General features: G+C 41.1%; 1 protein-coding gene across 2 annotated transcripts in view; it reads left to right on the top strand.

Annotated features, from left to right (window-relative positions):
• Mast2 (microtubule associated serine/threonine kinase 2) overlaps nt 1-26,991 on the top strand; it is a 163,446-nt gene that overhangs the window by 118,602 nt on the left and 17,853 nt on the right. The window contains exons 6-10 of one of the 2 annotated variants that reach the window (XM_051171943.1): nt 9,761-9,836; nt 13,675-13,695; nt 16,979-17,057; nt 22,701-22,855; nt 24,998-25,073. In XM_051171943.1, coding sequence (XP_051027900.1) covers nt 9,761-9,836; nt 13,675-13,695; nt 16,979-17,057; nt 22,701-22,855; nt 24,998-25,073 — 407 coding nt within the window. The remainder of the gene's footprint in view (nt 1-9,760; nt 9,837-13,674; nt 13,696-16,978; nt 17,058-22,700; nt 22,856-24,997; nt 25,074-26,991) is intronic. The other variant, XM_051171944.1, reaches the window with a different exon arrangement.

The raw sequence follows: 26,991 nt of genomic DNA, 5'->3' as shown, positions 1-26,991 counted from the left end.
AATGGGTGTGTATGTGTGTATTTTTTTTTGCGGGGGGGGATTGGTGCTTTCTGTCTTGAAAGGTTATTAATTATTGATTCAATTTTTAATAGATTGAGACCTGTTCATATTACCTATTTTTAAATGAATAGTTTTGTCAAATTATGTCTTCTATAAAATTAGTCCATTTTAATCACACTATGATATTTGGGGGCATAGAATTATTCATAATATTTTCTTTTTAATGCTTTTATTATATGAGATCTTTAGTGATAGCCAACACTTAATTTCTGATATTAGTAATGTGTGTGTTGTTGTCCCCTCTTTCTTGTGTCTCTCACATGCTGTTCTTTAACCTTATTTTGACAAGAGGGTGATTGGTTTCTCTTTTCAAATAACCAGCTTTAGGTCGTACTGGTTTTTCTCTATTTTCTTGTTTTTAACTTATTTATATCTCTAGATTTTATTTTCTTCTGCCTAAATAGTCAATAACTTAATTTCCCTTCTTTCCTAGTTTTGAAAAGTGTAAGCTTAGAGTATGAGTTTAGACTGTCTGTTTAGTACATGCAGGTGCTGGCGTCACTGCTTCTCACGGTCTGAACAATTAGGCTTTCAGTTTTATTTTGTTCTGAATATTTTCTAATGCTTTTGAGGGTATGATTAATATTATAGACTTTTCCAGCTATCTTTCTTTTACTGATTTTTTTAAAACTTAGTTTATTTTGTTCTAAGCAGATAGGAAAGGATTCCTGTTCTTTTAAGCTTCGTGAGGTATATTTAGTGGCCAAGACTGTGGTCTGTTTTGATGACTTTTTCATATGAACATGAAAAAGTATATATACAATAAACAGTAATGTCCATTATATCCATATGATTTACTGTGATAAGCTCAACTAAATTCAGTAGTTTTCTGCTGAAATAGGATCTGCTGTTTCTGTTGAAAGGACATTAAAATTTCCAACTATTACATCATATTCTGTCAGTCTTGATTCTGTTCATTTTTGCCTTATGCATTTTGATGCTCTGTTGTTTGGCAAATACACTTTAAGACTTGGCATACTCAAGCTGGAGAGATGGCTGCATAGTTTGAGAGCACTTGCTGTGCACTGGGTGTGGTGCCGTGCGCCTTTAATCCCAGCACTCGGGAGACAGAGGCAGGTGAATCGCTGTGAGTTCGAGGCCAGCCTGGTCTACAGAGTGAGTCCAGGACAGCCAAGGCTACACAGAGAAACCCTATCTTGAAAAAAACCAAAAAACAAAAACAAACAAAAGTTAGAGAGTAGTTCAGAGTGCCAGCTGCTCTTGCAGAGTACCTGCGTTTGGTTCTCAGCACCCACATAACAGCACATAACATCTGTAACTAGTTTCAGGAGATCCAATGCCCGTTGAGCCATCTCTCCATCCCTGGCGTGTAGTTCGTAACCACACCCAGCCCCCCACTCCCTACCCCAATGTAGCCTTGGCTGTCCTGGACATGCTTTGTAGACCAGGCTGGCCTCAAATTCACAGAGATCCACCTGCGTCTGCCTCTACAAGTACAGGGATTACAGGAGTGTGCTGCCGCGCCCAGCTAGTCCTTAAGTCTCACGATAACCTATACTGAGCTTTGGACAAGTCACCCATTGCATTCAGGCCATCCTACTTCCTCCACTGCTTCCCATAGAACAATGACGTTCTGGTCTTTAAATTCAAATTTTTGTGCATCTGCTTCTTTGTCTCCTCTCTGGGGAACAGTATTTGTCCTATAACTTCAATTTCTCTGGTAATCTGAGGTTCTTATTTTGTAACCAAACCAAACAAAACATGTAGCACTTGACTTATTATATTCTCCTCAGCTCCGTTCCTTTGTTATTGGTCATTTCAGTATGTTCATAATTTTAAGCTTCCCAGTTTTGCACCATTCAGATTTATTTTTTCTACTTTTAACTTTGCAGTGAGCTACCCTCCTCTTGTACTCTAAGCCTATTATTTGTTTTAGACTTTGCCTCCATAGTTTCAGTTTCCTTCTTTGTGCTCTGTAGACACTACCTCCAAGCATTCTAGTCCTATCTTCCTGAAACTCCACCTCTGATCCCAGCACCTCTGGTCCTGTGGTCCTTCTAGTGAGATGTCTTCTGTGCTTTTATGTAAACAAGTGAGTATGTTTACCTTGAGTACATGGAAGGCGTAAATAAACATTGCAGATAAGAAGATTAGAAGCTGTAAGCTAGATGAGATCCTGGGATAACGAGCAGAAGCTGAAAGACTAAAGGTACATAACGAAGCTGAGGGACACTCTAGAGGCCAAAGAACAGGGAGAGCACAAAGAGAAAAGAAGACTGCTGAGAAACACTAGTTTCCTGGAGCCAACATTAGAAAGAGCAAGTATTTCAAGTGGACATAGAGTGATCTGAAGTCTGAGAACTCCCATCTGGAAGGAGCAGTATAATGCCAGTGTTGGTGTTTGTTAGCTGTTTTGATGTAATGTTAGGGGCCACGGCCTAACTAGGCAGTCAAGAAGAAAGAAAAAGAAAACAACAGTCATAAGTGTAGAAGTATTACTGTAAAAAGTAGGAAGCACTGTAACTCAAGCGTGTAAAGCCCTTTGTATGAACAAGACCCTAGGTTAGTCCCATAGCACAAAGAGGGGGAAAGTAGAAATGAGATGTATTGTGGGCAGATGGAAGTCATTCCATACAGAGAGAAAACATGACTTTTCGTGAGAAAGAGAATGGCTGCCACAGTCCTTATGTGACTGAAAGGAGATGAGATCTAGGATATAAGCAGAAGATTGGCCTTAACTAGGAAGTAGCGGGAAGAGTGGGAATATAGCACAGACATTAAAAAGTATAGTGATAAGAGCTTATTGAAGGTATTTCCTGATTACTATCTAAGGTCGAAAGTGAGGTGATTATCTGAGAGCCCGGGGACAGGAGTAAACTATAAAGTAGTGTTCGAAACCAACAGGAGAAACAACACAATAAAGCTTGCTCTAAATCAGGGCCGGTGGGGCTAGTGGATCAGAAGTGTAACACAAAACTGGTCAGCTTCATTATGTGACATTCTCTAGAAACTTCACGAGGCTGGCATGTTGAACGATTATCTATGAGGATGTTGAAATCATTCTTGTCAAAGCCATGATAAAGAGAATGTCAGGAACTTAGGAGTAAAAACTTTACAATGGAGGATATGGAAAGGTGTGTGTAGTATGTTTAGATGACTCCCAGACAGAGTAGTTTCTGATGACATGCTTTCAAACCTGGGTATTTTTATGTCAAAGGAAGGAGAGTGCCTAAAAGAGGAAATGGAAGGCTAGCAAGATATTTAGGTCCAGTGTGAGGAGGGCTGTCTGAAAGGAGAGCTGCAGAGGAAGCTGTCACAGGGGACAGCCGAGGTTCAGCCTAAAATCTTAAGGGCTCTGTTAAACCTATGCTTATTTAAAATCCTTCTTTTGTTCATGTGTTTGTTTTCCTCAAAATGGAGTTTCTCTGTGTAGCCTTAGTTGTGCGGACTCACTTTGTAGACCAGGCTGGCCTTGAACTCACAGAGATCTGCTTGCCTCTGCCTCCATGAGTGCTGGGGTTACAGGGGTGTGCCACTGCGCCAGGCTGGTAATGCCTTATAAGATAGTCGTGAATAAGCAAGGTGTTTACAGAGTTAGCTCAAGCAGATCTGTAAGTATCGAATAGATTGCTATACTTAGGAAATTTAAAATGTAAGCCTTCGTGGTGTATGTTTCCAGATTTTAAAAGTGCCAATTGAATTTGGGTAAGAGGGTAAACAGGAAGTCGTGGAAGGACTATAAGTTATATTAAGAGTTAAGACATTAATATCTTGTGGCATTTATTTCTTTTACCTAATATCTGTGGACTGTGCATGTTTTTATGAAATGTCTAAGTGTCCTAAGGTTGTATTGCCAGTTTTACACTTATACCTATGTTCATTCTCCTGGAAGGAGAGCTTATGAAATTTTCTAAAGGTTGTTGCTTAATCTAAAAAATGAGCCTGTCATGGTTGCTCATGCCTGTAATCCCAGCACTCAGGGAGGCACCTGATCCGCCTGCCTCTGCCTCTCGAGTGCTGGGATTAAAGGCATGCACCACAACGCCTGGCCTATAAAATATTTTTTCAAGAAGAAAAACTGTCAAAGTTACCTGGCAATTGGAAAAAGAGGCCATTGCCTCTAATTAGAGGTTATTAGAAACAGAGAAATGTATGAACACAAGAAAAATGTAAGTGGCTAAAGCAACTAGTGTGCAGTGACTCCATATTTCCTGCTCGGGTAATTAATGGATAAGTATGCCATTAATTGAGACAAGGAATAATAAAGAGGAAGAATAGACTTAAGCTCTTCTTTCAGTTTCCACATAGACACTGACTTATGACAGTAGTCTATTTTTTTCTTTTTCTATCTTTCTTTTTTAAATTAATTATTTATTTCTTATTTATATAGTATTCTGCCCACTTGTGTGCCCGCAGGCCAGAAGAGGGCTCCAGATCGCATTATAGACGGCTGTGAGCCACCATGTGGTTGCTGGGAACTGGACTCAGTCTGGAAGAATAGATTGTGCTCTTAACCTCTGAGCCATTTCTCCAGCCCCAACAGAAGTTTCTTGTAAAGCAATAACAGAAAGATTGTCTTCATTAAGTGGTGCTGGGATGGCCGAATGTCCATATCAAGAAACATTAAAGCTCAGGGCCAAGGAGATGGCTCAGCGACTACAGTGCTCGGCCAGGCAAGCGTCTTGATCCCAAACCTACACAAAGGCCTGGCAGTCAAGGCAGCCTGCCTGTAATTCTGTACTCCCAGCATCCCCTGCAGAGCCTGGCTAGCTAGAAAGCTGGAACTGTTGAATGCAAGAGACCCTCCTTCAGCTGGGCATGGTGGAGCACACTTTTAATCCCAGCATTCTGGAGGCAGAGGCAGGCGAGTTCGAGGCCAGCCTGGCCTATAAAGCAAGTCCAGGACAGCCAAGGTTACACAGAGAAACCTTCTCGAAAAACCAGAGACAGACAGACAGACAGACAGACAGACAGACACTCCTTCAGTAAGTGAAATGGGAAACAATTAAGGAAGGCATCCACACCTACTTCGAGCCTACATATATGATAAAGGGACTGAATTACATAGTAATCAGAAACTGGGGAGTAGAGGCTCAGCTTCTGCGCTAGGGTAGAAGCCAGGATGAGAGGTTCAGCCATAGGTACTGATTGAGACTTGTCCCAGCTTTCTTTAGGACTTCACAATAAAAAGATTGATAATTTGACTACTTGAAAATTAAGAATTTTTAGTTATTAAAAGATACTCCAAAGACAAGTGAAAAGGCAATGAAACAGAAGATAGTTGTGGCACATGTGACAATGGGCTCTCTATTCAGAACACTTGTAAATAATAGTTTAATTGAGAAATAGCTGAAGACATGTATGAAAAGATACATTAATTTCATTGGTAATTCTCTTACGTGACTCCCTTACTAGCTTACTGAATGGTTGGGGGTGGGTGGGGAGAAGGAGAGAGAATGGCCCTGATGGCGGGAGTATAAATTGATGACTTTTTTTTTTTGAAACACAAAGTTGAAAAAATGGACAAATTAGAACACAAAAGGCCACTTATATAATTCCATTTCCATGTCCAGGATAGGCATTCTGTAGGAACAGAAAGGAGCCTAGACATTGCCAGAGGTAGAGAGGATTACAGAATGACTACTGTGGGGGCTGGAGAGACGGCTCAGCGGTTAAGAGCTGCACTGTCTGCCCTTCCACAGGTCCTGAGTTCAGTTCCCAGCACCCACATGGTGGCTCACAGCCATCTGTAATGTGATCTGATGCCCTCTTCTGGCCTGCACACTGCAGGCAGAGGATTGTATACATAATAAGTAAATAAATCTTAAGAAATAAAAAGTAAAAAAAATGACTGCTGTAGCAGGCAGAGTTGTAAAAGAGTGAGTTTTATAATACAATTAGTTTTTTGTTTTATGTGTTTTATTTTGTTTTGTTTTGTTATTGAGATAGGGTCTCTCTTTGTAGTCTTGGCTTCCTGGAACTTTCTCTGTAGATGTCTACTTAGTAAAGCTAAAGTGAGGAAGTATTTAAAGTCAGGATAATGTTGACCTTTAGTGGGGAGGGAAAGAGGACTGATTGGGAGTGACTGTGTAGATAGCTTTGGAAGGCAGCATTGTTACTCTTGCTGCTTTCTACGTGGGTAAGGGAAGCAGCTGATTCAAGGTCAGTGGACTGTTCCTGTTTGTATGTGATTGTTATTTCATTATAACTTCTTATGATTACTTCTCTTTGAACCCTCTTTCCCACCCACTAAATTGCATGCTAAAGTCCGAAAAGCATGTTTCCCTTCTGAATTTTCTTTTTTTTTTTTCTTTAAAACATTAACATTCTAACATGTTAATCTTCCCCAAAATAAGTCTGATTTAAATTATTGATTTTTTTGTTATTCTGTTGTAAACTTCAACATATTCACAACCTTTTAGTTTTTAAGGTAAAATATGAATTTGAAAAATAAAGAACTACAATAAAAGTAGTTATACAAATATTCTGTTGGACTTTTGACATGTATAGTATACTAAAATAAATTCCTGGCTGGGCGTGGTGGTACACACCCATAATCCCAGCACTCAGGGAGTTAGAGGCAGGTTCTAGGCCATCCCCGGCACAGGGATGCTTGTTTTGTTAAAGTGATGACTCATGGTGAACCCCTAAGTTAGTTTCAGGTGAAGGCCTGGTCACCAGAGAGACTAACCATATTGTTACAGAGTTGGAACTATGAGCTATCCTGACCTCCAGGAAAGAGACGGAGCCTCAAGATTGAGTTTATCTATGTAATGAAACCCCAATTTAAAACAAGCAAACTCTGGACACAGAAGCTCAGAGGGGCTTCCTGATTTGTAAGCATGCTTCTGTGCTGATAGGCACTCCCTTACTGCACAATACAGGCACTGCAGCTCTGATTCCATCACAGACCTTACCCTCCCCTAGTACATTCTTTATAGTTCAACCAGAATAAATATATTGCTTTCTTGAGTTGTTCTAGTGAATTATTGAATCCTTAAGAGAAACTATGGGGACTCACAAATTTGTGGCCAGTCAGTTAGAAACACAGGTAGTTGGGACTGTTTTTAGAAGCATGGATGTGTTCTTGAAGAATTTGTTGTTAAATCTCCGCTAAGACCTTAAGCTGCATTATAGTACCTCCCATCAGAAGTGAAGCTGAACAGCTTTGGGAAGACTATTGGAGCCTTGGCCAGGCTATAGGGATGAATCATTTCTGAGTTTGTTTGTTTATTTGGCCAAAAACTTTAGCACGCCCCCCAACACCCACTGCATAACATGATATCTTCTCACTAATTAATCAAAAACAAATGCCAGCTGATCTGTGGTGGCTTATACCTTTAATCCCAGCATTCCGTAAGCAAAGACAGGCAGATCTGAGTTTGAGGACAAACCTGGTCTACAGAGTGAGTTCCAGAACAGCCAGGTCTGAACAGAGAAACTCTTGTCTCTAAAAAACAAAACAAAAACCCAGAGATTTCTCTTAATGTTTCTTTTACTAATTTATCATTAAATTTCAGAATGTTCAAAAACATTTTATATCATTTAAAAATTTTAATGTATTGCATTTTATTATGGCCCCGAGTATGATAATCTTTAGTAAACTTTTTCTGCCATTGAAAAGAATGTATAGTCCACTATTGCAGTGTTCTACGGCAATGAGGTGAAATTGGTTGATAGTGTTTAAGTTGTCTGTATATTTTTTTGTCTTCTTCCACTTGTTAATCAGTTTGATTAGTATGAACTAATAAGTATTTAGTGTCTAGTTTGAATCTTATTTACTTATCCGTTTAAATTGTTGTAGCGTTGGCCATTGAAGGGAAGGCCCTTCATTTGCTTCCTATTCTCCTGTGACACACCTCATCAGTGCTGTTTGATTTCTGCTTTCGCTTTTTAGTTGGTTGTGACTTCTAACATTATGAAATGCTCCCTGCTCATCTTTATTTATTATATCAGTCTTAGAGTCAGTTATTTCTTCAAGAAGCTTGAATTCTTTTTGGAAGGGGGGGTAGTATTAAAAACCAAGACCTGAGTAACAGCTTTGTTGCTGGAGTGCCATCTTTCTTTTGGGCACAGTTTTATTATGCACACTAAGCAGTGTACATACACCTCTGTAAGTGGTTGTGAGCAGGCATCTGTATTTGTTTGAAGCACGAGTTCGTCCTGATGTTCCGACTCCTCCACGGTGACATGGATCATCACAGTTTCTTCTCTGACCTGGAGATTTACATTCTAACAATAAGAAGCCTGGCTCCTACCATCTGCCATCCATACGTAGTCACTCATTTACAGTGCATATGTATGGTAATGCCAGAACTTTTAACCTGTACCCTATAAGAAACTACTTTGTCAACCTGAATCAGTACTTCGTTTTGTAGTTCTTTTCCCCTTAGTCTTATAGATTCGTTTCTTTTTTTTTTTTTTAAATGATCTATTTATTCCATGTGCATTGGTGTTTTGCCTTCATGTATATGTCTATATGAGGGTGTAGGATTCCCTAGAATTGGAGTTACAGACAGCTATGATCTGCCATGTAGGTGCTAGGAATTGAACCCAGGTTCTCTGGGAGGTGCTTGTAACCTCTGAGCCATCTCTTTAGCTCTATAGACTCCATTTCTAAAGTTTCTTATGGCAGCAGTTTTTCCTTCACTCTTTCAGTGATGTTGCTTCATGCATTTGTAATGTGGTTAGATTCCCTTGTCAGTCTACATTCTTTCTTTGGATCCTCTGACATGATACACGATGTTTGAAATTTGCATATCTTCCCTGGATGGGTAGCAACCTGTAGTCCCAGGTACTTGGAAGGCTGAGCTGGAGGATCACTGAAGCTGAAGAGTTTTAGGCCACCTTAGACATCTTAGGGAGACAAACATACCTCATTTCAAAAATAAAACCTAGCCGGGCATGGTGGCACATGCCTTTAATCCCAGCACTCGGGAGGCAGAGGCCGACAGATCTCTGAGTTCGAGGCCAGCCTGGTCTACAAAGTGAGTCCAGGACAGCCAAGGCTACACAGAGAAAACCCTGACTCGGGGTATGTGTGGGGGCGGGGGAGATGAAAACCTCAGGTTCTGAATGAATCCCATGCTGAGGCAGAACAATTGAGTTCAGCCTGGGCTTCTGTCTCAAACACTAGTCACTAGCATAAATGAAAGTACAGCATTTTGTTCAGAGGTTCTGAATTTCTTAGTTACAAAGTTAATGGGAATATGTAAGAACTAATTGAGAAAATGGTAGTTGAGGAGACTGACCATGCTTTATAGACCTCAGAGTTTGGAATATAAGGCATTTTATGGTATACTTCTATCCTGAATTCCTGGCAAAGAACTTCTGTTTACCCTTAAAGAATGTACATTTTTATTTAGCACTTTAGATGTAGTGTAACTTTCAGACCAGGTGTTCTGTTGTCTTTAAGAAAATCTTCAAACATTTGAAATAGTGTAATTTGATCTGTTCCTGGGAGGGCAAGAAGCATGTAAATTAGGGCTACATACATCTAGAGTGCACGTCCACGAAACAGCTGTAGTCACAGGCACCTTGAGAGTAACAGAGAAAATCTCTGGGCTGTCAAGCTTTTATAAAGATTCATACACTGATGACTGGCCTGAGAAAATAATTAAATATACCAGATTAATAATGTAGAAAAATTTCTTATCAGAAATTAATACCAGTAGCCCACCCTCACCCCTCATTCTCAAAGCAAACCTCAAAAAGGTTTTTTTTCCTTTCTCCATCACAGGAAACAGTCCCTTGGACAGCCCCCGGAATTTCTCTCCGAATGCTCCTGCTCACTTTTCCTTTGTTCCTGCCCGTAGGTAAGTTGCTTGAGAACCTCCTATGTGACTGACTGGCATATGTGTGCTTTGTTGTTGTTGTTGTTTCCCTGGCTGTCATGGAACTTACTCTATAGACCAGGCTGGCCTTGAACTCAGAGCTGAGTGCTGGGATTTGGGTGTGCACTGCTGCCACCTGGCTGCTACATGTGCTTGTTAGATGACAGAGCCATACTTCAAATCAGTGCTCTCCCGTGTGGATTGGGTTGCCTTGGACTACCAGCTGTCAAAACTCCTTTCTTTCTGTCTTCTCCCAGATTACAACTATCTTGTTCAAGTTTTCCGTTCTAAGTGACTGTGTGTTTGCAGCTGAACAGAAACATAGAAATATATTCAGTAGTGCCCTAAGACTATATTCCACAGCACTGTACCTTAATTGAGAGTTATCCTCAGGTGACAGAAGAGAAGATGGACTCTGGTTCCAGGAAGGATCCAAAGTAACACTCTTACCTTGCATCCCATTTAGTTCCAAGAAGCTGAAACAGCCTAGTATACCTCTCTTTCTTCTCAGATTTTGTTGGAGTTTTTTATTCTTGCTTTGTTTTGTTTTAAAGACTTGGTCTTGCTATGTAGCCCTGGCCGGCATATGAACTCACTAAGTAGACTATACAGGCTGCCTTATTCACAGAGGTCCACCTTGTCTCTGCCTCCCAAATGCTAGGATTATAAATCTCAGTTTTGAGTTGGGGGTCCAAGTGTGGGTTTAAAAAGACTATACAGTCTTCACTTGTTACCTGAGCTTAGAAGGATTCACTAAGTCCCATTTCTCTGCTGTCTAAAAGTGATATAGTATTGTTTGTGGCTTCTCCTACTTAGCATCCCTGACAGTTCCATAAATGGCTAGAGCACATTAAGTGGCCTCTGGAGAAGTCCATGCTGACAGTCTCTTCAAACCTTTTGCTAAGGCTCTCTATGTATTGTGGCTTCTTTTCAAAACTTTAGAACTCTTTCTTAGCTAAAGCTCAAGTTTGTGAGACTTTTGTTTTTTGTTTTCTTGCTTGTTGTTTAGCTTTGAGATGTTGTTAGGGAAAGCCCTTTCAAAGCCCATTCAAAATAAATAATAAGTCTCTGGCATTGTAACTGTTAATGGCTAGAGAATATAATAATACCTTGGAATAAGACTGCGTTCTTGACCAGGTAGCCATGGCGCATGCGTTTAGTCCCAGCACTCAGGAGGCAAAGGCAGAGGCAGGTGAATCTCTGAGTTTGAGGCCAGCCTGGTCTACACAGCAAGTTCAGGACAGTTGGGCTACACAGAGAGACCCTGTTTGGGGGGAGCGGTGCTGTTGGTTGGAAGGACTTCTTTCTTAAAAGATGTAGCACAAGGCTGGAGCTCAGCTGGTAAAGGGCTTGTCTACCATACACAGAACACCACATAACCAATGTGGAGTACTCACACCTGTAATCCCACATAACCAATGTGGAGTACTCACACCTGTAATCCCACATAACCAATGTGGAGTACTCACACCTGTAATCCCACATAACCAATGTGGAGTACTCACACCTGTAATCCCACACAACCAATGTGGAGTACTCACACCTGTAATCCCACATAACCAATGTGGAGTACTCACACCTGTAATCCCACATAACCAATGTGGAGTACTCACACCTGTAATCCCACACAACCAATGTGGAGTACTCACACCTGTAATCCCACATAACCAATGTGGAGTACTCACACCTGTAATCCCACACAACCAATGTGGAGTACTCACACCTGTAATCCCACACAACCAATGTGGAGTACTCACACCTGTAATCCCACATAACCAATGTGGAGTACTCACACCTGTAATCCCACACAACCAATGTGGAGTACTCACACCTGTAATCCCACACACGAGAGGTGAGAACAAGAGTTGGAAAAGACATTCAAGATCATCCTCAACTACATACTGAATTTGAAGACAGCCTGGGTGACCCTGTCTCAAAAGTATTAAAATAAAATAATAAAAACAACAAATAAAGGAGAAGGCTGGAGAGTTGGCTCAGAGGTTAAGAGCATTTGTGTTGTTGCAAAAGACCTGGGTTCGATTTCCCAGAACCACATGGAGGCTCGCCATCTCTAAAAATATAAATAGAAGTAAAGCAGAAACAGGAGATTGCTGGGACTAGCACTTACTATTCACATTTCAAGCGAGAAGAAATGCACCCCATTCTTCCCTAGAATTCTGGGTGGCTAAAAAGGACAGGTGAGGAGGGTCTTGATGGTGAATTTTGGTGCTTTTCCTCATTTAGTAGTTGCCTTACTCTAAAGAAACCTCATGTGCGTTTGTTCTGTGAACTTAGGTCTGTCTCATAGTTCTTCCATCCGGTTCATGAAGGGCTGTGTGTAAACTTAGGATCAGATTAAGTATGAGCTGGAACAATAAAGCTTGTTACCAAGCTAGGCAGTGGTGGCACAAGCCTTTAATCCCAGCACTCAGGAGGCAGAGGCAGGTGGATTGTTGTGAGTTCGAGGCCAGCCTGGTCTACAAAGTGAGTCCAGGGCAGCCAAGGCTACACAGAGAGACCCTGTCTCAAAAAAACAAAACAAAAAAAAAAACCCTAAAAAAATCAAAAAGACCTACATAGGTGGCATTGGGTCATTTCCTATTTGTTCAATAAATATTTACTGAGACTAAACTTTGAGCCAGGCTCTTTGAGTACTTAGTTATTCCATGGTAGCACAGTGGACATACACTGCGCTTTCTCCAAGTTTCAGTCTTACTAGACAGTTTATTTACTTGTCCTGGCATAAGGAAATTGTGCCCCTAGGCTTTAACTTAGTGGACTCATTCATATCTCATCTTAAATGTTATCTCCTTAGAGAGACGTGTTTGTGTGTGTGTGTGTGTGTGTGTGTGTGTGTGTGTGTGTGTGTTTTGAGACAGGATTTCTCTGTGTAGTCTCAGCTGTTCTGGAGAGAGGCCTTTTTAACCACACGTTCTTTATCAGATCATCCCATTTCATCTTCAGTACTTTCTAATGTATGATATTTTCTTGCTTCCATGTTTTCTATCTTGCCTGACCTAGAATCAAATCATCTTTTAATTAGAGGTTTCTTTAAATATATTAAAAATTGCTGCCTAGTAAATAATACACCCTTAGTGCCTATTGGTCCCATGTGTGGTTCAAGTAAGACAGTAAGTGAGGAAGCAAAGGATTGCATAGTTATAAACTGGAGGATGGAGGTTTAGCTCAGTGAAGGATCTGATTCCATCCTCAAGTTTGAATAAAAGGACTGGGAAGACAAAATTATAAACCAATGAGTACCACAGAGGGAAGGAACATGATGTTTCATGGAAAAAAAAAGAAGAACAGGGTCCCCACTGGGTGGATACACACGGCCCCTCTGAAGGCCAAGACATAGCTACTATTGGGCATGAGGACAAAGCCAGAGGGAATGTATATACTAAGCAGAGGAATGGCAGGTACTGTTGATGCCCCTGTACTGCTTCATTTAGACTTGAAATAGGGACAGCCAACGGCTTTGAAGCCTGGTAGCAACCAGTGTAACCCAAACCTGTCCTGCCTGGGAGTATGGCATTTGAGTTGTAGTCATGGAATAAGAGCCCCCAGCCTATCCTTTTGTAGAACATACATGAAAAATGGCCAAGTGTGTAGAGTAAGGATCCCTTCAGGATCAAAACGACAGATTTAATGGAATCCTAAGTATAGACCATCTATAGTACAGTTCCACTTCAGACTGCCACACGTTCTTGAACAAAACATGTGTCTCTGCCAAGCTATACAAAATCTGGGTAGGGGAGGCGGGTTGAATTGCTCACACTGGTTCCCTTTGGTTCTCATAATGTATGTCTTTTCACTACAGCCATGGCCACAGAGCAGACAGGTAATAATGGGTGTGTTGGGGGCATGGGCTGGGCTGCTGCTCTGCATGATCAATCAGTATATCTTGTGGTTTTTGTGTTTGGTGGGAGAACTGGTTGTTATGATTTTTTTTTTTTCCTGAATGCAGTTGTGAAAATTGAGCCTTTGCATAAAGAGGCCATATGGGGTCTCAGTGCTCTATTTCAGTCTATTCTCACAGACTTCCTCAGTCTCTGAGTGAGATGAACAGAGGAAACAGACATCCAGTGTTGCATTTTATACTGGCTTTGGTCTCTGCCCATCAGTCTATACAGAAAAGTAGCTGTCTTACAAGTGGTTTCCTTTTTCATCTCGAGCAGTGGTTCTTAGCCTTCCTAAAGCTGCCAGACTTTACTACAGCTCCTCATGTTGTGGTGACCCCAACTATAACCGTTTATCATTGCTACTTTATAAACTGCAATTTGCTGCTGTTATGAATGTAGTGTAAAATCTGTTTTTCAATAGTCTTAGGTGACCCCTGTGAAAGGGTCTTGTACCCCATAGAGGGTTACAACCCACAGTTTGAGAAATACTGATCTAAAGGCTTGAAAATCAGCTGTGAAAAAAATTTGACAAGGGCATAGAAAATCTATCCCTGAGTTATATTTGACTAATCTTTATTCAGCTTCTTTTCTGGACTTGAGTGGCTTTCTTAGAGATCAAAGAGGTAAGAAAGAAAATCATTTTTTAGCACTCTCCTGGACACTGGACACTGTTTTGCCTCAGAGTATGAGTTACAGCAGAGTTCTTACTTACATGAGCTGGCTGGGCGTGTGAAGCTGCATGTGACATGGAACTGCCAGCTCGTCCCTTTACAAATCGTGGTAGAAAAGCTAGATAATATTGGGGAGGAAGACTTGAAAATGAAAAGTCCTACTAGGATTTCTTCCTCTCCTTCTCTTCTCCCTCCTCCTCCTCCTTCAATCCACTGGTATAACTAAGACCTTGAACAAATAGACAAATCTATGCAAATCATTGTAATTTGCATCGTAGCTTCTAAAGATCCTATATTGTTGATGTTTTAAGATTCTGTGATTCTGTGGAGGTATATGCCTTTAATCCCAGCACTCAGGAGACAGATAAGTGGATCTCTATGAGTTCAAGACCAGCTTGGTATACAAAGCAGTCTAGAACAGGCAGAGAAACCCTGTCTCAGAAAGACAAAAAAGATTCTGTGGGAAAAAAAAAAAGATTCTGTGATTCTGCGCTGGAGATTTGGATTATTGGTTAATAGCAGTGGCTGCCCTTCTAAAAGAAAAGGATTCAGTTCCCAGCACCCATGTGGCTTCTCTGAACCTTGGTAATTCTAGTCCCAGGGACGCTGAAGCCCTCATCTGGCCTTCATGGGCAGTGCACACATAGGCTGCGCGTGCATGCGCGCGCGCGCACACACACACACGTAAGTACCTATACACATAAAAATAAAATTAAAAATCTAAAAAGTATCCAGTAAATAGTAGCAAACTTATTTTTATTTAACTTCAACTTGAGAAGGATATGCCACCAAACTCTGAAGAAAGAATGCTTAGCTGGGTGTGGTGGTGCAGGCCTGCAATCTGGTACTCAGGAGGCAGAGGCAGGTGGATCGCTGTGAGGTCAAGGCCAACCTGGTCTACAAAGTGAGTCCAGGACAGCCAGGGCTACACAGAGAAACCCTGTCTCGAAAAACCAAAACTAAACAAACTTTAGAACCAACAACATGGCACAGCAGGTAATGCTACTTGTTGCCAAACTTGACAGCATGAGTTTAATCACCATAACCCACGCAGTGAAAGGAGGGAACCAACTCCCTCAAGTCTTTCTTGATTTCCATCTGCAAACCCCTTAAAGTACCTTTGGTCTTCTCTAGGCCAGTGGATTGACAGAGGTAGACACTATTGAGTGTCTGAAATGAGTATCAGTTAATAGCAAATAGTAATAGGCCCTCTAGGATTCATTAGGATCCATTGACTGGCTTCAACAGTTTTTTCCAAAGAACAGCAATAACCTTGTGAAAGAATAGGGAAGTGACTGTTGGCTATTTATAACTTTGAGGGAGGCTTCCTGCTGGTTTATTCCCCTAAAGCTCTCAACACAAAGAACACAGTTCTTTGCTTTTTACTGTTATGGAAATGGCAGGTTTCTGAGCTGAAGCTTTTATAACATGGATGTGTAATTATTTGTTTGGGTGGTGGGATGTGGCATAAAGTATTTTTTATGTTGCTTACATTTATTTACCAGATGTGTATCTGTGCACGCATGTATGCCACAGAGCACAAGTGGAGGCCAGAGAACAGTCCATATGCTTTAGTTGTCTCTTTCTACCATATGAGTCCCTGGAATCAAACTCAGGTCATCAAACTTGGTGGCAAGCACCTTTATTCGATGAGTCATCTCACCAACAGTGTAGCATATGTTCCTTTAAAATTTTTTTTGTTGTCAGACAAGTTCTCATTTTATAGCCTAGGTTGGCCTGGAACTAACTCGCTTTGTAGACCAGTCTTCCCTCCAACTCACAGAGATCCTCCTGCCTCTGCTTCCTGAGTGCTGACATTAAAGTTGTGTGCCACCTTGCCCATATTTTTTTTTAATAGTTTTTCTGAGCTATCAAGATGGCTTAGCAGATGTAGGTGCTTATTGACTGCTCAAAGTTTGATCCCTGGGCCCTATGTGGTAGAAAGAATCTGTTCCTGCATATTGCCCTCTTATTTCCACATACATACTGTATAGCATAGGGGCTCACACATAGACACACATGCATACAATATGAACTACAGTCTTAAAAAAAAAAAGCTAGAGAGAGAGTGCATGCTTGTGTACAGAGGGCAACTTACAGGATCTTCTTCCAGTATATGGACACTGCATTCAAACTTGGGTTTTGGATTGTCAGGCTTGGTACCAAACACCTTTACCTACGGAGCCATCTGGCTTATCTATAACTGATGCTGTCATTCAAAGTAGCTATCTTTGAAGTAAAAATCACACAGTAGGGCCCACACAGTAGAGAATTGTGAGAACTCATGCCAAACAGACAACATGTCTTGTGTTTGGAGATAGTGAATTAACTGCCTAAATATGTTAATGGACACAATCAGGCAGGCCTTGAAGTTCAGAGTGTGACATAACATTCCTTTTTTTTTTTTTTTAATTTAATTTATTCAGATTACATCTCAATTGTTATCCCCTCACTTGTATCTTCCCATTCCCTCCTCCCTCTTTCATCCTCTTCCTCTCCTCTAGGTCTGTGACAGATCTTATAGTGGGGCAACATTCCTTTTTTTATGTAGGACTGATGGACGGCGCTGGTCTTTGGCCTCTTTGCCTTCTTCAGGCTATGGAACCAACACTCCTAGCTCCACTGTCTCGGTAAGTAGCCAGAGCTGTAACTATATGTGGTAATTTGAGTAGGACTGGTCCCCAGAGACTCATGTGTTTGAATGCTTGACCCATAAAGAGTGGCACTATTAGGAGGTGCGGTCTTGCTGAAGTTAGCACGTCCCTAGGGGGCTGACCTTGGAGGTCTCAGAAACTCAGTCTTCCTTCTGCTGCCTGCGGCAGCACCGTCTTCACTCTAAAAGTATTTTCTTACACTTGTTCTCCATCCAGTCCTGCAAAATGATACTCCAGCTTTCCTTCCAAATTCAGCAAGGTTTCTTGAGTATAGGAGAGGATTTTTTGAGAGGAAGAGCCTTGGTAACTTTCACCTCCATAATATTTATAAGGTCTTCAGAAGGATTAGCCAGTTCTCTCCCCAATTTCTCCAAGTGAACTCAGAAAAGAGCTCTCTCTCCCAGTGAGACAAGGTGTCAGAGCTCATAAACATGGTTACCTGTCTCCCTCTACTTTATTTGTAGGAGTGCAATAAAGAGTTTATCATTTTTCCATGTCCCAAAGGCTTGGTAGCCTTCATCGTTGTTAAAAACCTTTCAGAAAGGACGAATGGTTATATGCTGCTTGTTATGTCAACAAAAAGCTGGACCTGTCTCTAAAATGGTTGTTCTAGTGAGAGTTTCAGTTTTCAGACAGTTCTTTCTGATTTAAATTGCCCTCTGTACACACGCATGCACTCTCTCTGTAGCTTTTTTTTTTTTTTTTTTTTCTTCTTCTTTTTAAAGACTGAGTATGTACAATGGATCCTGAAATCTATCCTCCTCTTGGAGCAGCTTTTCATCAAAGCTGGGATTACAGAGCTGACAAACTTTGTCAGCAAACGAACAAGTGTGTCTTAGGATTTGCAACTCATATACTTGATGACTCCATCCCCATTTCTTCTATGGGTCTTTATGTCTTCTCTGCTCCGTTTATCTATAGTCATGAATCACATGAAAACAAACAAAAGGACTTTACTTCTTCCATTGGCCCCGTCACTTTAATCCAGAGGTCTTAGTGGCCTTTAGTAGTTAAAGCTTAAAATTTTTCCCTATAAACACCCCCTTAGTCATAATCCTTCACTTAAACAAGTGGTATTTTGTAAACTCTAAAGGAGAGTCATATTTATGTGTCTTTCCGTTGCAGTTAATCTATCTGTAAGGCCTAGGAAGCCCGTAACTGACACAATGAGACTGAAATGTAATTCAAAGCCGCAAGCACTACCCTGGGCAGAATCTAAACTGCTGCTAATCTACTAGTAAACTAAAATAAACTACTCCAATCCTGTGTCATCATAACCTACTACATCCCAAACAGTTGCCAATTTGATCCTCCTAGGGCAGCTTCTCTCTCAACTGTCAACTCCCAGCTCCTCCTTCTCTCCTTAAGCCCCGCCTTCCACTTCCTATCCTTCTGCCCAGCTGATTGGCTAAACAGTGCTTTATTGACAACTGCTACATCCACTCAAGGCGTTCCTCCACAATTCCCTTTTAGTCTAATTAAAAAAATAAAAAAGCCTTTATCTATACATTTACATTATTACACTAATATACAATACACACACACACACACACACACACACACACACACACACACATCAAAAAGGACCACGAAACAATCATTATATTCATGTTACAGTGTTTGGCTGTCCTCCACCCCATCAGAGACTTGAGAAGGAATAAAATTAATTACCTGAGTAAACAGGAAGTGCAGGTTAACAACTTCCAAAATGAAAAAATTACAGAAACACTTTGCTGCCTGAACAGTCACTCAAAACTCTCTAACACATTGGAGCATCATCTTCAGCCTTCTGGTCCACTATATCTGACAGACATATTTGTGAGGCAGGAACTATTGAGGACTGGCCGACCCTGTCTTGGCAGAGTTTGGCCATCAACTCCACCTGCATCCAAGCTTGCCCATTTCAGGCAGAATTCTGTCTGTGGCAGAAAACAAGGACATTTTTGCCCAGTGGCTGGTTTGCCACATCTGAAGCCATCTCCATAAGGAGGTTCCTTGATGCTCATTACCTTCTTTGAGTCAGGCTGGGTGTTGCCAGGAGTCAACCTGTCTCATTTTCAAAAAATCCTCAAAACAGTAAAAAAAAAAAATCTTTAAATGTCAAAAATCTGTAGGTCTCTGAGGTTTTTGATGACCTTATCTAAATATTTTGTCTTATCTATCTATTGAACCTAGGATGTATATTCTTGTGATAAAATTGAGTAGTACATGACATGACCATGAGTTAATCAACCAGAAATTAACTTGTATTACTAATTATCCTAAACAGCCTACAATAGTATTTTCAAAGTATTGAAAATAAACCTTGTATCATAATCGAGTTGTAAGAGAACTATACCTCATATTAGGGTAGAAATATATAATAATCTTAAGTTAGATTTTATACCAATGAATTAAAAATAACCTTGTGAATAACAATTAAGGCCTTAAGTTGAAGAGTAGATTCAATAATCTACCTTTTGTCCTATCGTCCCTATATATTTCTATATTTTCAGAGGGAAATCCCTGAGTCCAATCTCGTTCTCTCTCTGAATAAGACCAATAATAAAATAACCAACTCACAATGAAAATAAGCATCCATAGCCCAAAACCTTATCCAACCCCCTTAAGGGAAATGGGCCATCCTTCTCTTTTTAAGGCTTCTTCAGACTGATTTGAGATGAATAATACTTATGTAGGAGCCCAAATAAAAATGGGAAAATGTTTAAACAAGCTAGAGATAGCATTTATGGTCCAGACTCTAAATGTTGAGAAATTCCAGGCTTAATAAAAGCCCTGTGTCTGAAATGCTGGACCAATTGGAATCAGGAGCTTACTTGGAAGCTGTCCTGCGAGCTGTTCTGTTCTGATGACAAACAGCAACCGAAGCATGTGACTGGAACATGAAGAATGCCACTGCCAGCATCTCAGCACACTGGAGGATGCATCCTGTCGGGTCTGATCCAGCATCAGTGTCCAGTTCTTTTGTTCTGAAAATGTATAATTCCTCACAAGCATTATACAGTCTTAAAACTATAAATGCGTAAGGTGTGCAGGATGCCCAGAACAATCAAGGCTGGTTCTCTGTTCTTTGTATGAGCAGAAGACAGACATCTATAATTCTTCACTCGTGCCATGCAAAGAATGGCATGTAATAATATGTCATGGGCATTCTGTAACTAGTGAGGAGCATTGGCTATGCCCAAATTTTCATGTCACAGCCAGTCTCAGAGTAGTTATTCCCATGTAATGGAATTAGCAATACATGTTACCTGCTTGTTGTATAGTTTAAATTCATGTACATATTGACTGACTTCAGTTAGCAGTCTCCTTTTCATCCAGGTCGGTTTCATTCTGAGCTCTTTCAAAGAGGAAGTATAATATTACCATTACCAAAGAACATACAATCATTATCTAACTGAAATCAAAACAAGATTGTATAGTTCTAAATGTCCTTTTCTAGGCTCTATGGTGCCTGATGGTGCCAGGCCACTTCTGTTTCCCGAGAAAATGTATCTCATTTTAGAGACAAGCCTGTTGCCCTGAGCAAAAGGAAAGGCATTAAATTTTAAACAAATTTATGCGTACCCTAGGCATCTTGTACCTGGGTTTTTACATTTATTGCAGGTGGTTTTGTCTTATTCCTCTCCATAGGGCATGGACACATCCCCCTTTTAAACTTTATATAAACTCCCGTTTTATTTTAGGGTTTATGCATACCCTAGGCATCTTGTGCCTGGGTTTTTACATTTGTTATGGATGTTTTTGTCTCACCCCTTCTCTCCTTAGGGGACGGTCACTTTTACTTTTTAGTTCTGAATGTCCTTCTCTAGGCTCTGTGGCGCCTGATGTATAGGTCGGGCCGATACCTGTTTCCTGAGAGAATCTTATCTCATTTTAGAGACAAGCCGGTTGCCCTAAGAAAAAGAAAAAGTGTTCAGCTGAAGCTTACTCTAGGCATCTTGTGCCTGGGTTTTTATTTTTCACTAATATATAACCCTTAGCCATAATTCTTCATTCAAGTGGTATTTTGTAAACCCTAAAGGACAGTCATATTTATGTGTCTTTCTGTATGTATATATGTAACACATAAGTATTTCTGATCAGTCAACTTTAATTGACTCAACCTACGTACTCCCTCCACTTAAAACTTTGAGACAGTATCTCAATTTCACTGTGTACTAGGCTGCAGTTAAACATACACCACCACACATAGCTATTGAATACCGTATTTTCCAGTGTATAAGATGACCCCAACTTTAACTTTAACCTTTCCACAGGATGTGCATTGGAAGAGGGGTAGTCTTATACAGCGAGTATATTGCAAATTCTGTATTTTAACTGGGAAAGTTAAAATTGGGGATCATCTTATACTCTGGAAAATACAGTACTTTAAAGTATCAGCTTTGCACACTGTAACTTACTACATTGCCCACTAGATTCATATCAGCTGTGGTTGAGTGAGTATTCTGTTTGCAACTTACATACAAACCAATCAAAACCCTATAAAACACCACAGTAGCTATTTATGACCCCTGTATTAGGAGCTGGCGAGATGGCTCAGGCCTTCAGAGCACTTACTTCTCTTACAGAGGATCTGTGTTTAGTTTACATGGCAGTTCACAACTGCCTGTAATTCCAATTTCCAGAGAATCCAACACCCTCTTCTGATCTCTGTGAGCTCATGAATACATGCGGTGCATATAGTGTGTGTGTGTGTGTGTGTGTGTGTGTGTGTGTGTGTGTGTGTGTGTACACACTCAGGCACACACATAAAATAATGAATTTTTTTAAGCTTCATGTATTATAACATTCCATGAGAGGCTTGCACAGAGCTCATTTCTCACTTGATGATCCTACAACAGTAGGGTGCATTGGTACTGGAGCTCTGGTGCTAAATAGATCTAGCTGGGTGAACCCCAAGCCCTTGGTTGACTGGTATGTGAAGGTTGGGCCAGTAATGTCTGATTTCCCTACTCTTGGGGCCTAGTAAAGGAAGAACTTTGGCATCCTAAAATTTTGTGGCTTGCCACAGAGTAGCTACATGTGTGGGATTCCCACCATAGGACCAGCTTGCTCCCTCCTCCCTCAGATTGTTGTGAATAGTGAGCTCTTGTCAGAAATCCTTAGGTTTTAGTCCTATTGAGAATTTGAGATTGCTTTTCGTACCAGGTCTAATCTTTAAGTCTAGATCTAAATGCAATTTTCTTTCCTGTTGAATTTTCCTGCCTTATAATGTCCCTGGCATCTCACTACAGTCTTCCTAACCTCAGCAAAACTATTTTTCCTCTGGATAACAAACAACTAAAAGAAAACATTGCTGGACTGTCAGTAGGGTGGTGCTCTCTGGGTTATGAAAGGGCAAACAAGGGGATACCTTTGCACCTGAACATGCCTGGAATATTTACAGAGCTGGGAAGCATGGCTGATGAATTGCTATCCCAGCTAGCTAGGAGCTTTATTGAATGAGGCAAAGAGTTTACATAGAAGAATCTGCTTTACTGATCCGGCTTATTGATCGGCTGCTGAGGTCTGAACTCTGGGCCGTATGGTAGTGTCACAAGTACTCTTAACCACTGAGCTATTTCTCCAGATCCCTTGTATGTGTCTTTAATGCTGGTGGGTTTGTTTGTTTTCTAGTCATCATGTTCCTCACAAGAAAAGCTTCATCAGTTGCCTTTCCAGCCTACAGCTGATGAACTACACTTTCTGACAAAGCATTTTAGCACAGAGAATGTACCTGATGAGGAAGGGCGACAGTCCCCAGCCATGCGGCCCCGTTCCCGCAGCCTCAGGTAAGGAGTGTTCCAGCCTACTGCCCTAGTACCTGTGGGCCCCAATGTATCTGTACAGAGCAGGGCTCAGTACATGTGTCCTGTGAAGAGCTGAGATGGTACATGCATTAGGTTTTGCTGTCAACTCATTTCTATCAGAACTGTGTCACTTCACTGTTGCAGTACAGTTAACTTCCTTGGGTAGTGTCCTCAGACTCATTATTTACAAAAACCATCATTTGCTGACTCTTGGTCAGACCCAACCAGAGCTCGAATGAGTCAAGTACAATGACACTTGACTGTTTTGGCTTCGAGTGCAAGGTCTTTTTTTTCTCTCCAGACTGTACTCAGTAAAGGAGAATCATGATGCTATCGGTTCTGAAAATGAGTGTGGCTTTAATGACTTAGTTCAGCCTTCCTTGAGTTTCTGGAACATGATAAACTAGCTAAAGCACAGGCTGGGATTCCAGAGGAGCTGTGCCTCCCAGGAAGAGTCCCATCAAGTAATGTTAGCACTGGGAGTGACACGGAGTCGTTAGCCAGATCTCAGAGACATAATTCAGACTCACAGACTGACGAAAATGTAACTGGGGCTTCCGTCCAAAGCATCAAGAATGCAATGAAAGTGTGGGTCGTAGGCTCAATTTCCTTAACAATTATACTTTATTATGAACTTGTACCTCCCTCACAACCTGACTAGCCTAAACAAGAGGGAAAGGAGATTAAGGAAAACAAGAGTGAAACCTTCTGGGTTCCTAGGAACGATTCTCCTGGGGTAGTTAGCAGGATTTCAGCAGACCAGCAGTTCCACCAAGGTTGCTGTTGGAACCTGTAACAGCCAGAACTGGAGCCTCAGCGGCATCGCAAAGCAGAAGCCCAAAGCCTTGAAGCCTTCCCTGGAGCCTCGGAGTGTCTCCAAGTGGAGCAATGAACAGCCAACAATACCAAGTCCCAAAAAAGCCCAACCTCCTGTTTGGGGCTGATATATATATCTCCTCTCAGAGTCTGTACTAGGATGTTTTTCAGCTGACAACAACCAAGCCCCTGAAGTGGTTCAACTTCTAAGTGGATAAACATCCCCTGCTCTCTCACAAGTCTGTTCCCCATCCCATGCTTGGGATCAAAACAAAAACATGTTTAGCTCCCCTACAGTGGACCCCAGGGATTTACTTGATTTCATAAAGGAACACCTAAGTCACAGTGGTCTAACAATTCTCATGAACTATGGGTACCTTTTAAACTAGTTGAGATTATAAGAGTCATAGTGACATTCAGGAAATCTTTAAAACAGGGCCAAAGGACAGTTTGTTTTTGTTTGTTTGTTTGTTTGTTTTTGGTTTTTCAACACAGGATTTCTCTGTGTAGTCTTCGCTGTCCTAGACTCACTTTGTAGACCAGGCTGGCCTCGAACTCACAGAGAATCCGCCTGCCTCTGCCTCCTGAGTGCTGAGATTAAAGGCGTGTGCCACCACGCCTGGCTCAAAGGACAATTCCAAAACCTAAACTAGCTGACAACTGGGTCATGAGTTGGCACTAAACTTGATGTTCAACTGTTTGACTCAAGATTTGAAATGTCTAAGGAGATATGTTCACAATGTGCTGTGTGGAAAGACGCAGGATGGAGAATAATGAAAAAGCTGGAAAGTTACTATCTACCTTCAGTAAAACATCCGGACTTAGACCTCATTATTGCTTTTGTATCCTCTAGGTGACAACCAAAGTAGCCTATTGGCTGTAGCTTGTTTTAGAAATGAAAATGTTTTAAAAAAAAGAAAGAAAAGAAATGAAAAGTAGATATATGTCGGCTTTCTTTGGTTGCTTGTTTGGTTTGCTTCCTAGGACATATCCCACTAACCAAAGCTATAAGAACAGGGAGTCATTTGCTGGGAAAGGTTATCCTAGGGAGCCAGTGACTGAATTGACTGGCAAGTTGACTTTTCAGCCATGGCCAGGAAGGTAGATTATTTTCACATAGCACAATTTTAAAACTATAAACAAATGTGCTAAGAGCTCTAAGAATAAAGAGCTCTCTAGCTTTCATAAATACAGGAATATGTGAGATACTGAAGGCAATTAGGGCTGAGGGCCTCAAAGAATAGCCATATTTCTCCCTGATTTTTTTCTATGGCACTAAAATAATATGGTTGTTTCTCTTTTATTTAGTCCTGGACGGTCCCCAGTTTCCTACGACAGTGAAATAATAATGATGAATCATGTGTACAAAGAAAGATTCCCCAAGGTAAGGATTTATTTTAAAGGAGAAAATAGTATCCAAGGGTGGCTACCTATAGCCAGCTCAGTAGGAAGACTTCAGAATGGAGGTTTCAACGCAGAGTAACCAAAAAGATGGCCAGCTTTAGAAGCTCCTAGAGGGGCAGAGAGAGAGTAGAGGTCTTTCCTTGCAGAGCTTTTGTTTCTGCATGCCAGAGCAAGAGGTGAGTGGAGGAGAGGATCACATTATTTGTTAAAGAAAAAGATCCAGAGGCCTGGATTCTTACTATGCACATTGCATCTGTGACCCAAGAGTCTCTGCAGCCTGCCCCCTTTCCCTTTGACATGATTTGCCCTCTGGTCACACCTTCATTTGATACAGATTTGTTTATATACTTTATGTATATGAATGTTCTATCTGCATGAACACCTGTAGGCCAGGAGAGGGCACCAGATCTCATTATAGATGGCTGTGAGCCACCATGTGGTTGCTGGGAATTGAACTCAGGACCTCTGGAAGAGCAGTCAGTGCTCTTAACCTCTGAGCCATCTCTCCAACCCAATACAGATTTCTTTTTAGGTTTCAAAGGTACTTTATTTTTTCTTCAATATGCCATAAAATACAAATTTCTTAAGTAGTATCTCAGAACATACACAGCCAGAGGAATGTTGAGCTGGCAGGAGAAGTTAGGAGAAAACAGGGCAAGAAGCAAGAGCCCCAGAGTAGGTTGTATTTTCAAACTGAGAAGAAAGATTGGTGCTATCCCAGGAGGCCTAGGAAATAGTCTTCACACCGTTGCTATAAACCTCTTTGCCTTTGGAACCAGGACATCACTTTGCCTGCCTCCCCTGTCCTTATCCTCTCCTCCTTTATTTTTTTTTTAAATTTGCTTTTTGTGTTTTTGTTGTTGAGGGTTTTGTTTGTATGTTTTGTCTTTTGAAGCAGTCTTACTTTGTAGGTGGAACTGTTATGGAACTTGACATTTAACCCAGTATATCCGCAAATTCAATCCTGTCCCAGCCTTGTGAGTGCTGGGATTATAGCCTACCACCACAGGTGTGAATTTGCAGCTCTGACCAAAAGCCATTTGCTATGCATTCATACTTAGCCTTCTAAAGATAGGCTGTTCCTGCAGAAAGCAATCGGGGTTCTCTAGAGTAACAGAATGTCATACAGAATAAATCTCACTATATAAAAAGGAATTTATTAGAATGACTTATAGGCTGCGGTCCAGCTAATCCAACAATGTCTGCATGTCTGCCTACGATCCAGAATTGACGTAGTTGTTCAGTCTGTGAAGCTGATTGTCTTAGCTGATCTTCAGTATATGCCAGAATCCCAAAGAAGTACTTCACTGAGGTGGTTCAGTGAAGGAATGGAGTTGTTAGCAAGGGCAAGAACAAGCAGGCAAAAAGTAATGTCTTTTATTTAGTCTTCCAACTGAAGGTGTGGCCCAGATTAGAGGTGGGTCTTCCCACCTCAGTGATCCAGTTTAAATGTAGATTTTTCCCGCTTCAAATGACCTAATTAAAGAAAAAATCTCTCACAGGTGTGCCTAGCCGTTTTTACCTTTTAATTAATTCTAGATGTAGGCAAGAAGACAACCAAAGTAGCCATCACAAGCCCTATCTGAGAGACAGCAGGAGGCTGTGCAGGCCTCCCTGCATTGTCTGTCTGTTTCTCTCTATCTGGGGTATGTAACTGCTGCTTTCGGAGGTCCTTGTCTTAAACTGTACAGTCTCTTATATATATGAGACAGCTGAAGATGATGACAAAAATGCTCCGTGCTTTTCCTTCTTGACAGATACCATTAGAGCCTTGTAACAAGGACCCAGATTGCCTGCATTCATCTCTGCCCCATTTATTAGCTGTAGCTGTAAGATTCTGGACAGATTTTTTTTTTTGTTGTTTGTTTGTTTTTGTTTGTTTGTTTGTTTGTTTGTTT

The sequence above is a fragment of the Acomys russatus genome, chromosome 29, assembly GCF_903995435.1.
Source record: "Acomys russatus chromosome 29, mAcoRus1.1, whole genome shotgun sequence".
NCBI classification, from domain to species: Eukaryota; Metazoa; Chordata; class Mammalia; order Rodentia; family Muridae; genus Acomys; species Acomys russatus.
Note: the sequence above shows the minus strand (reverse complement) of the source record. Positions and strands in the feature narration are given on the sequence as shown.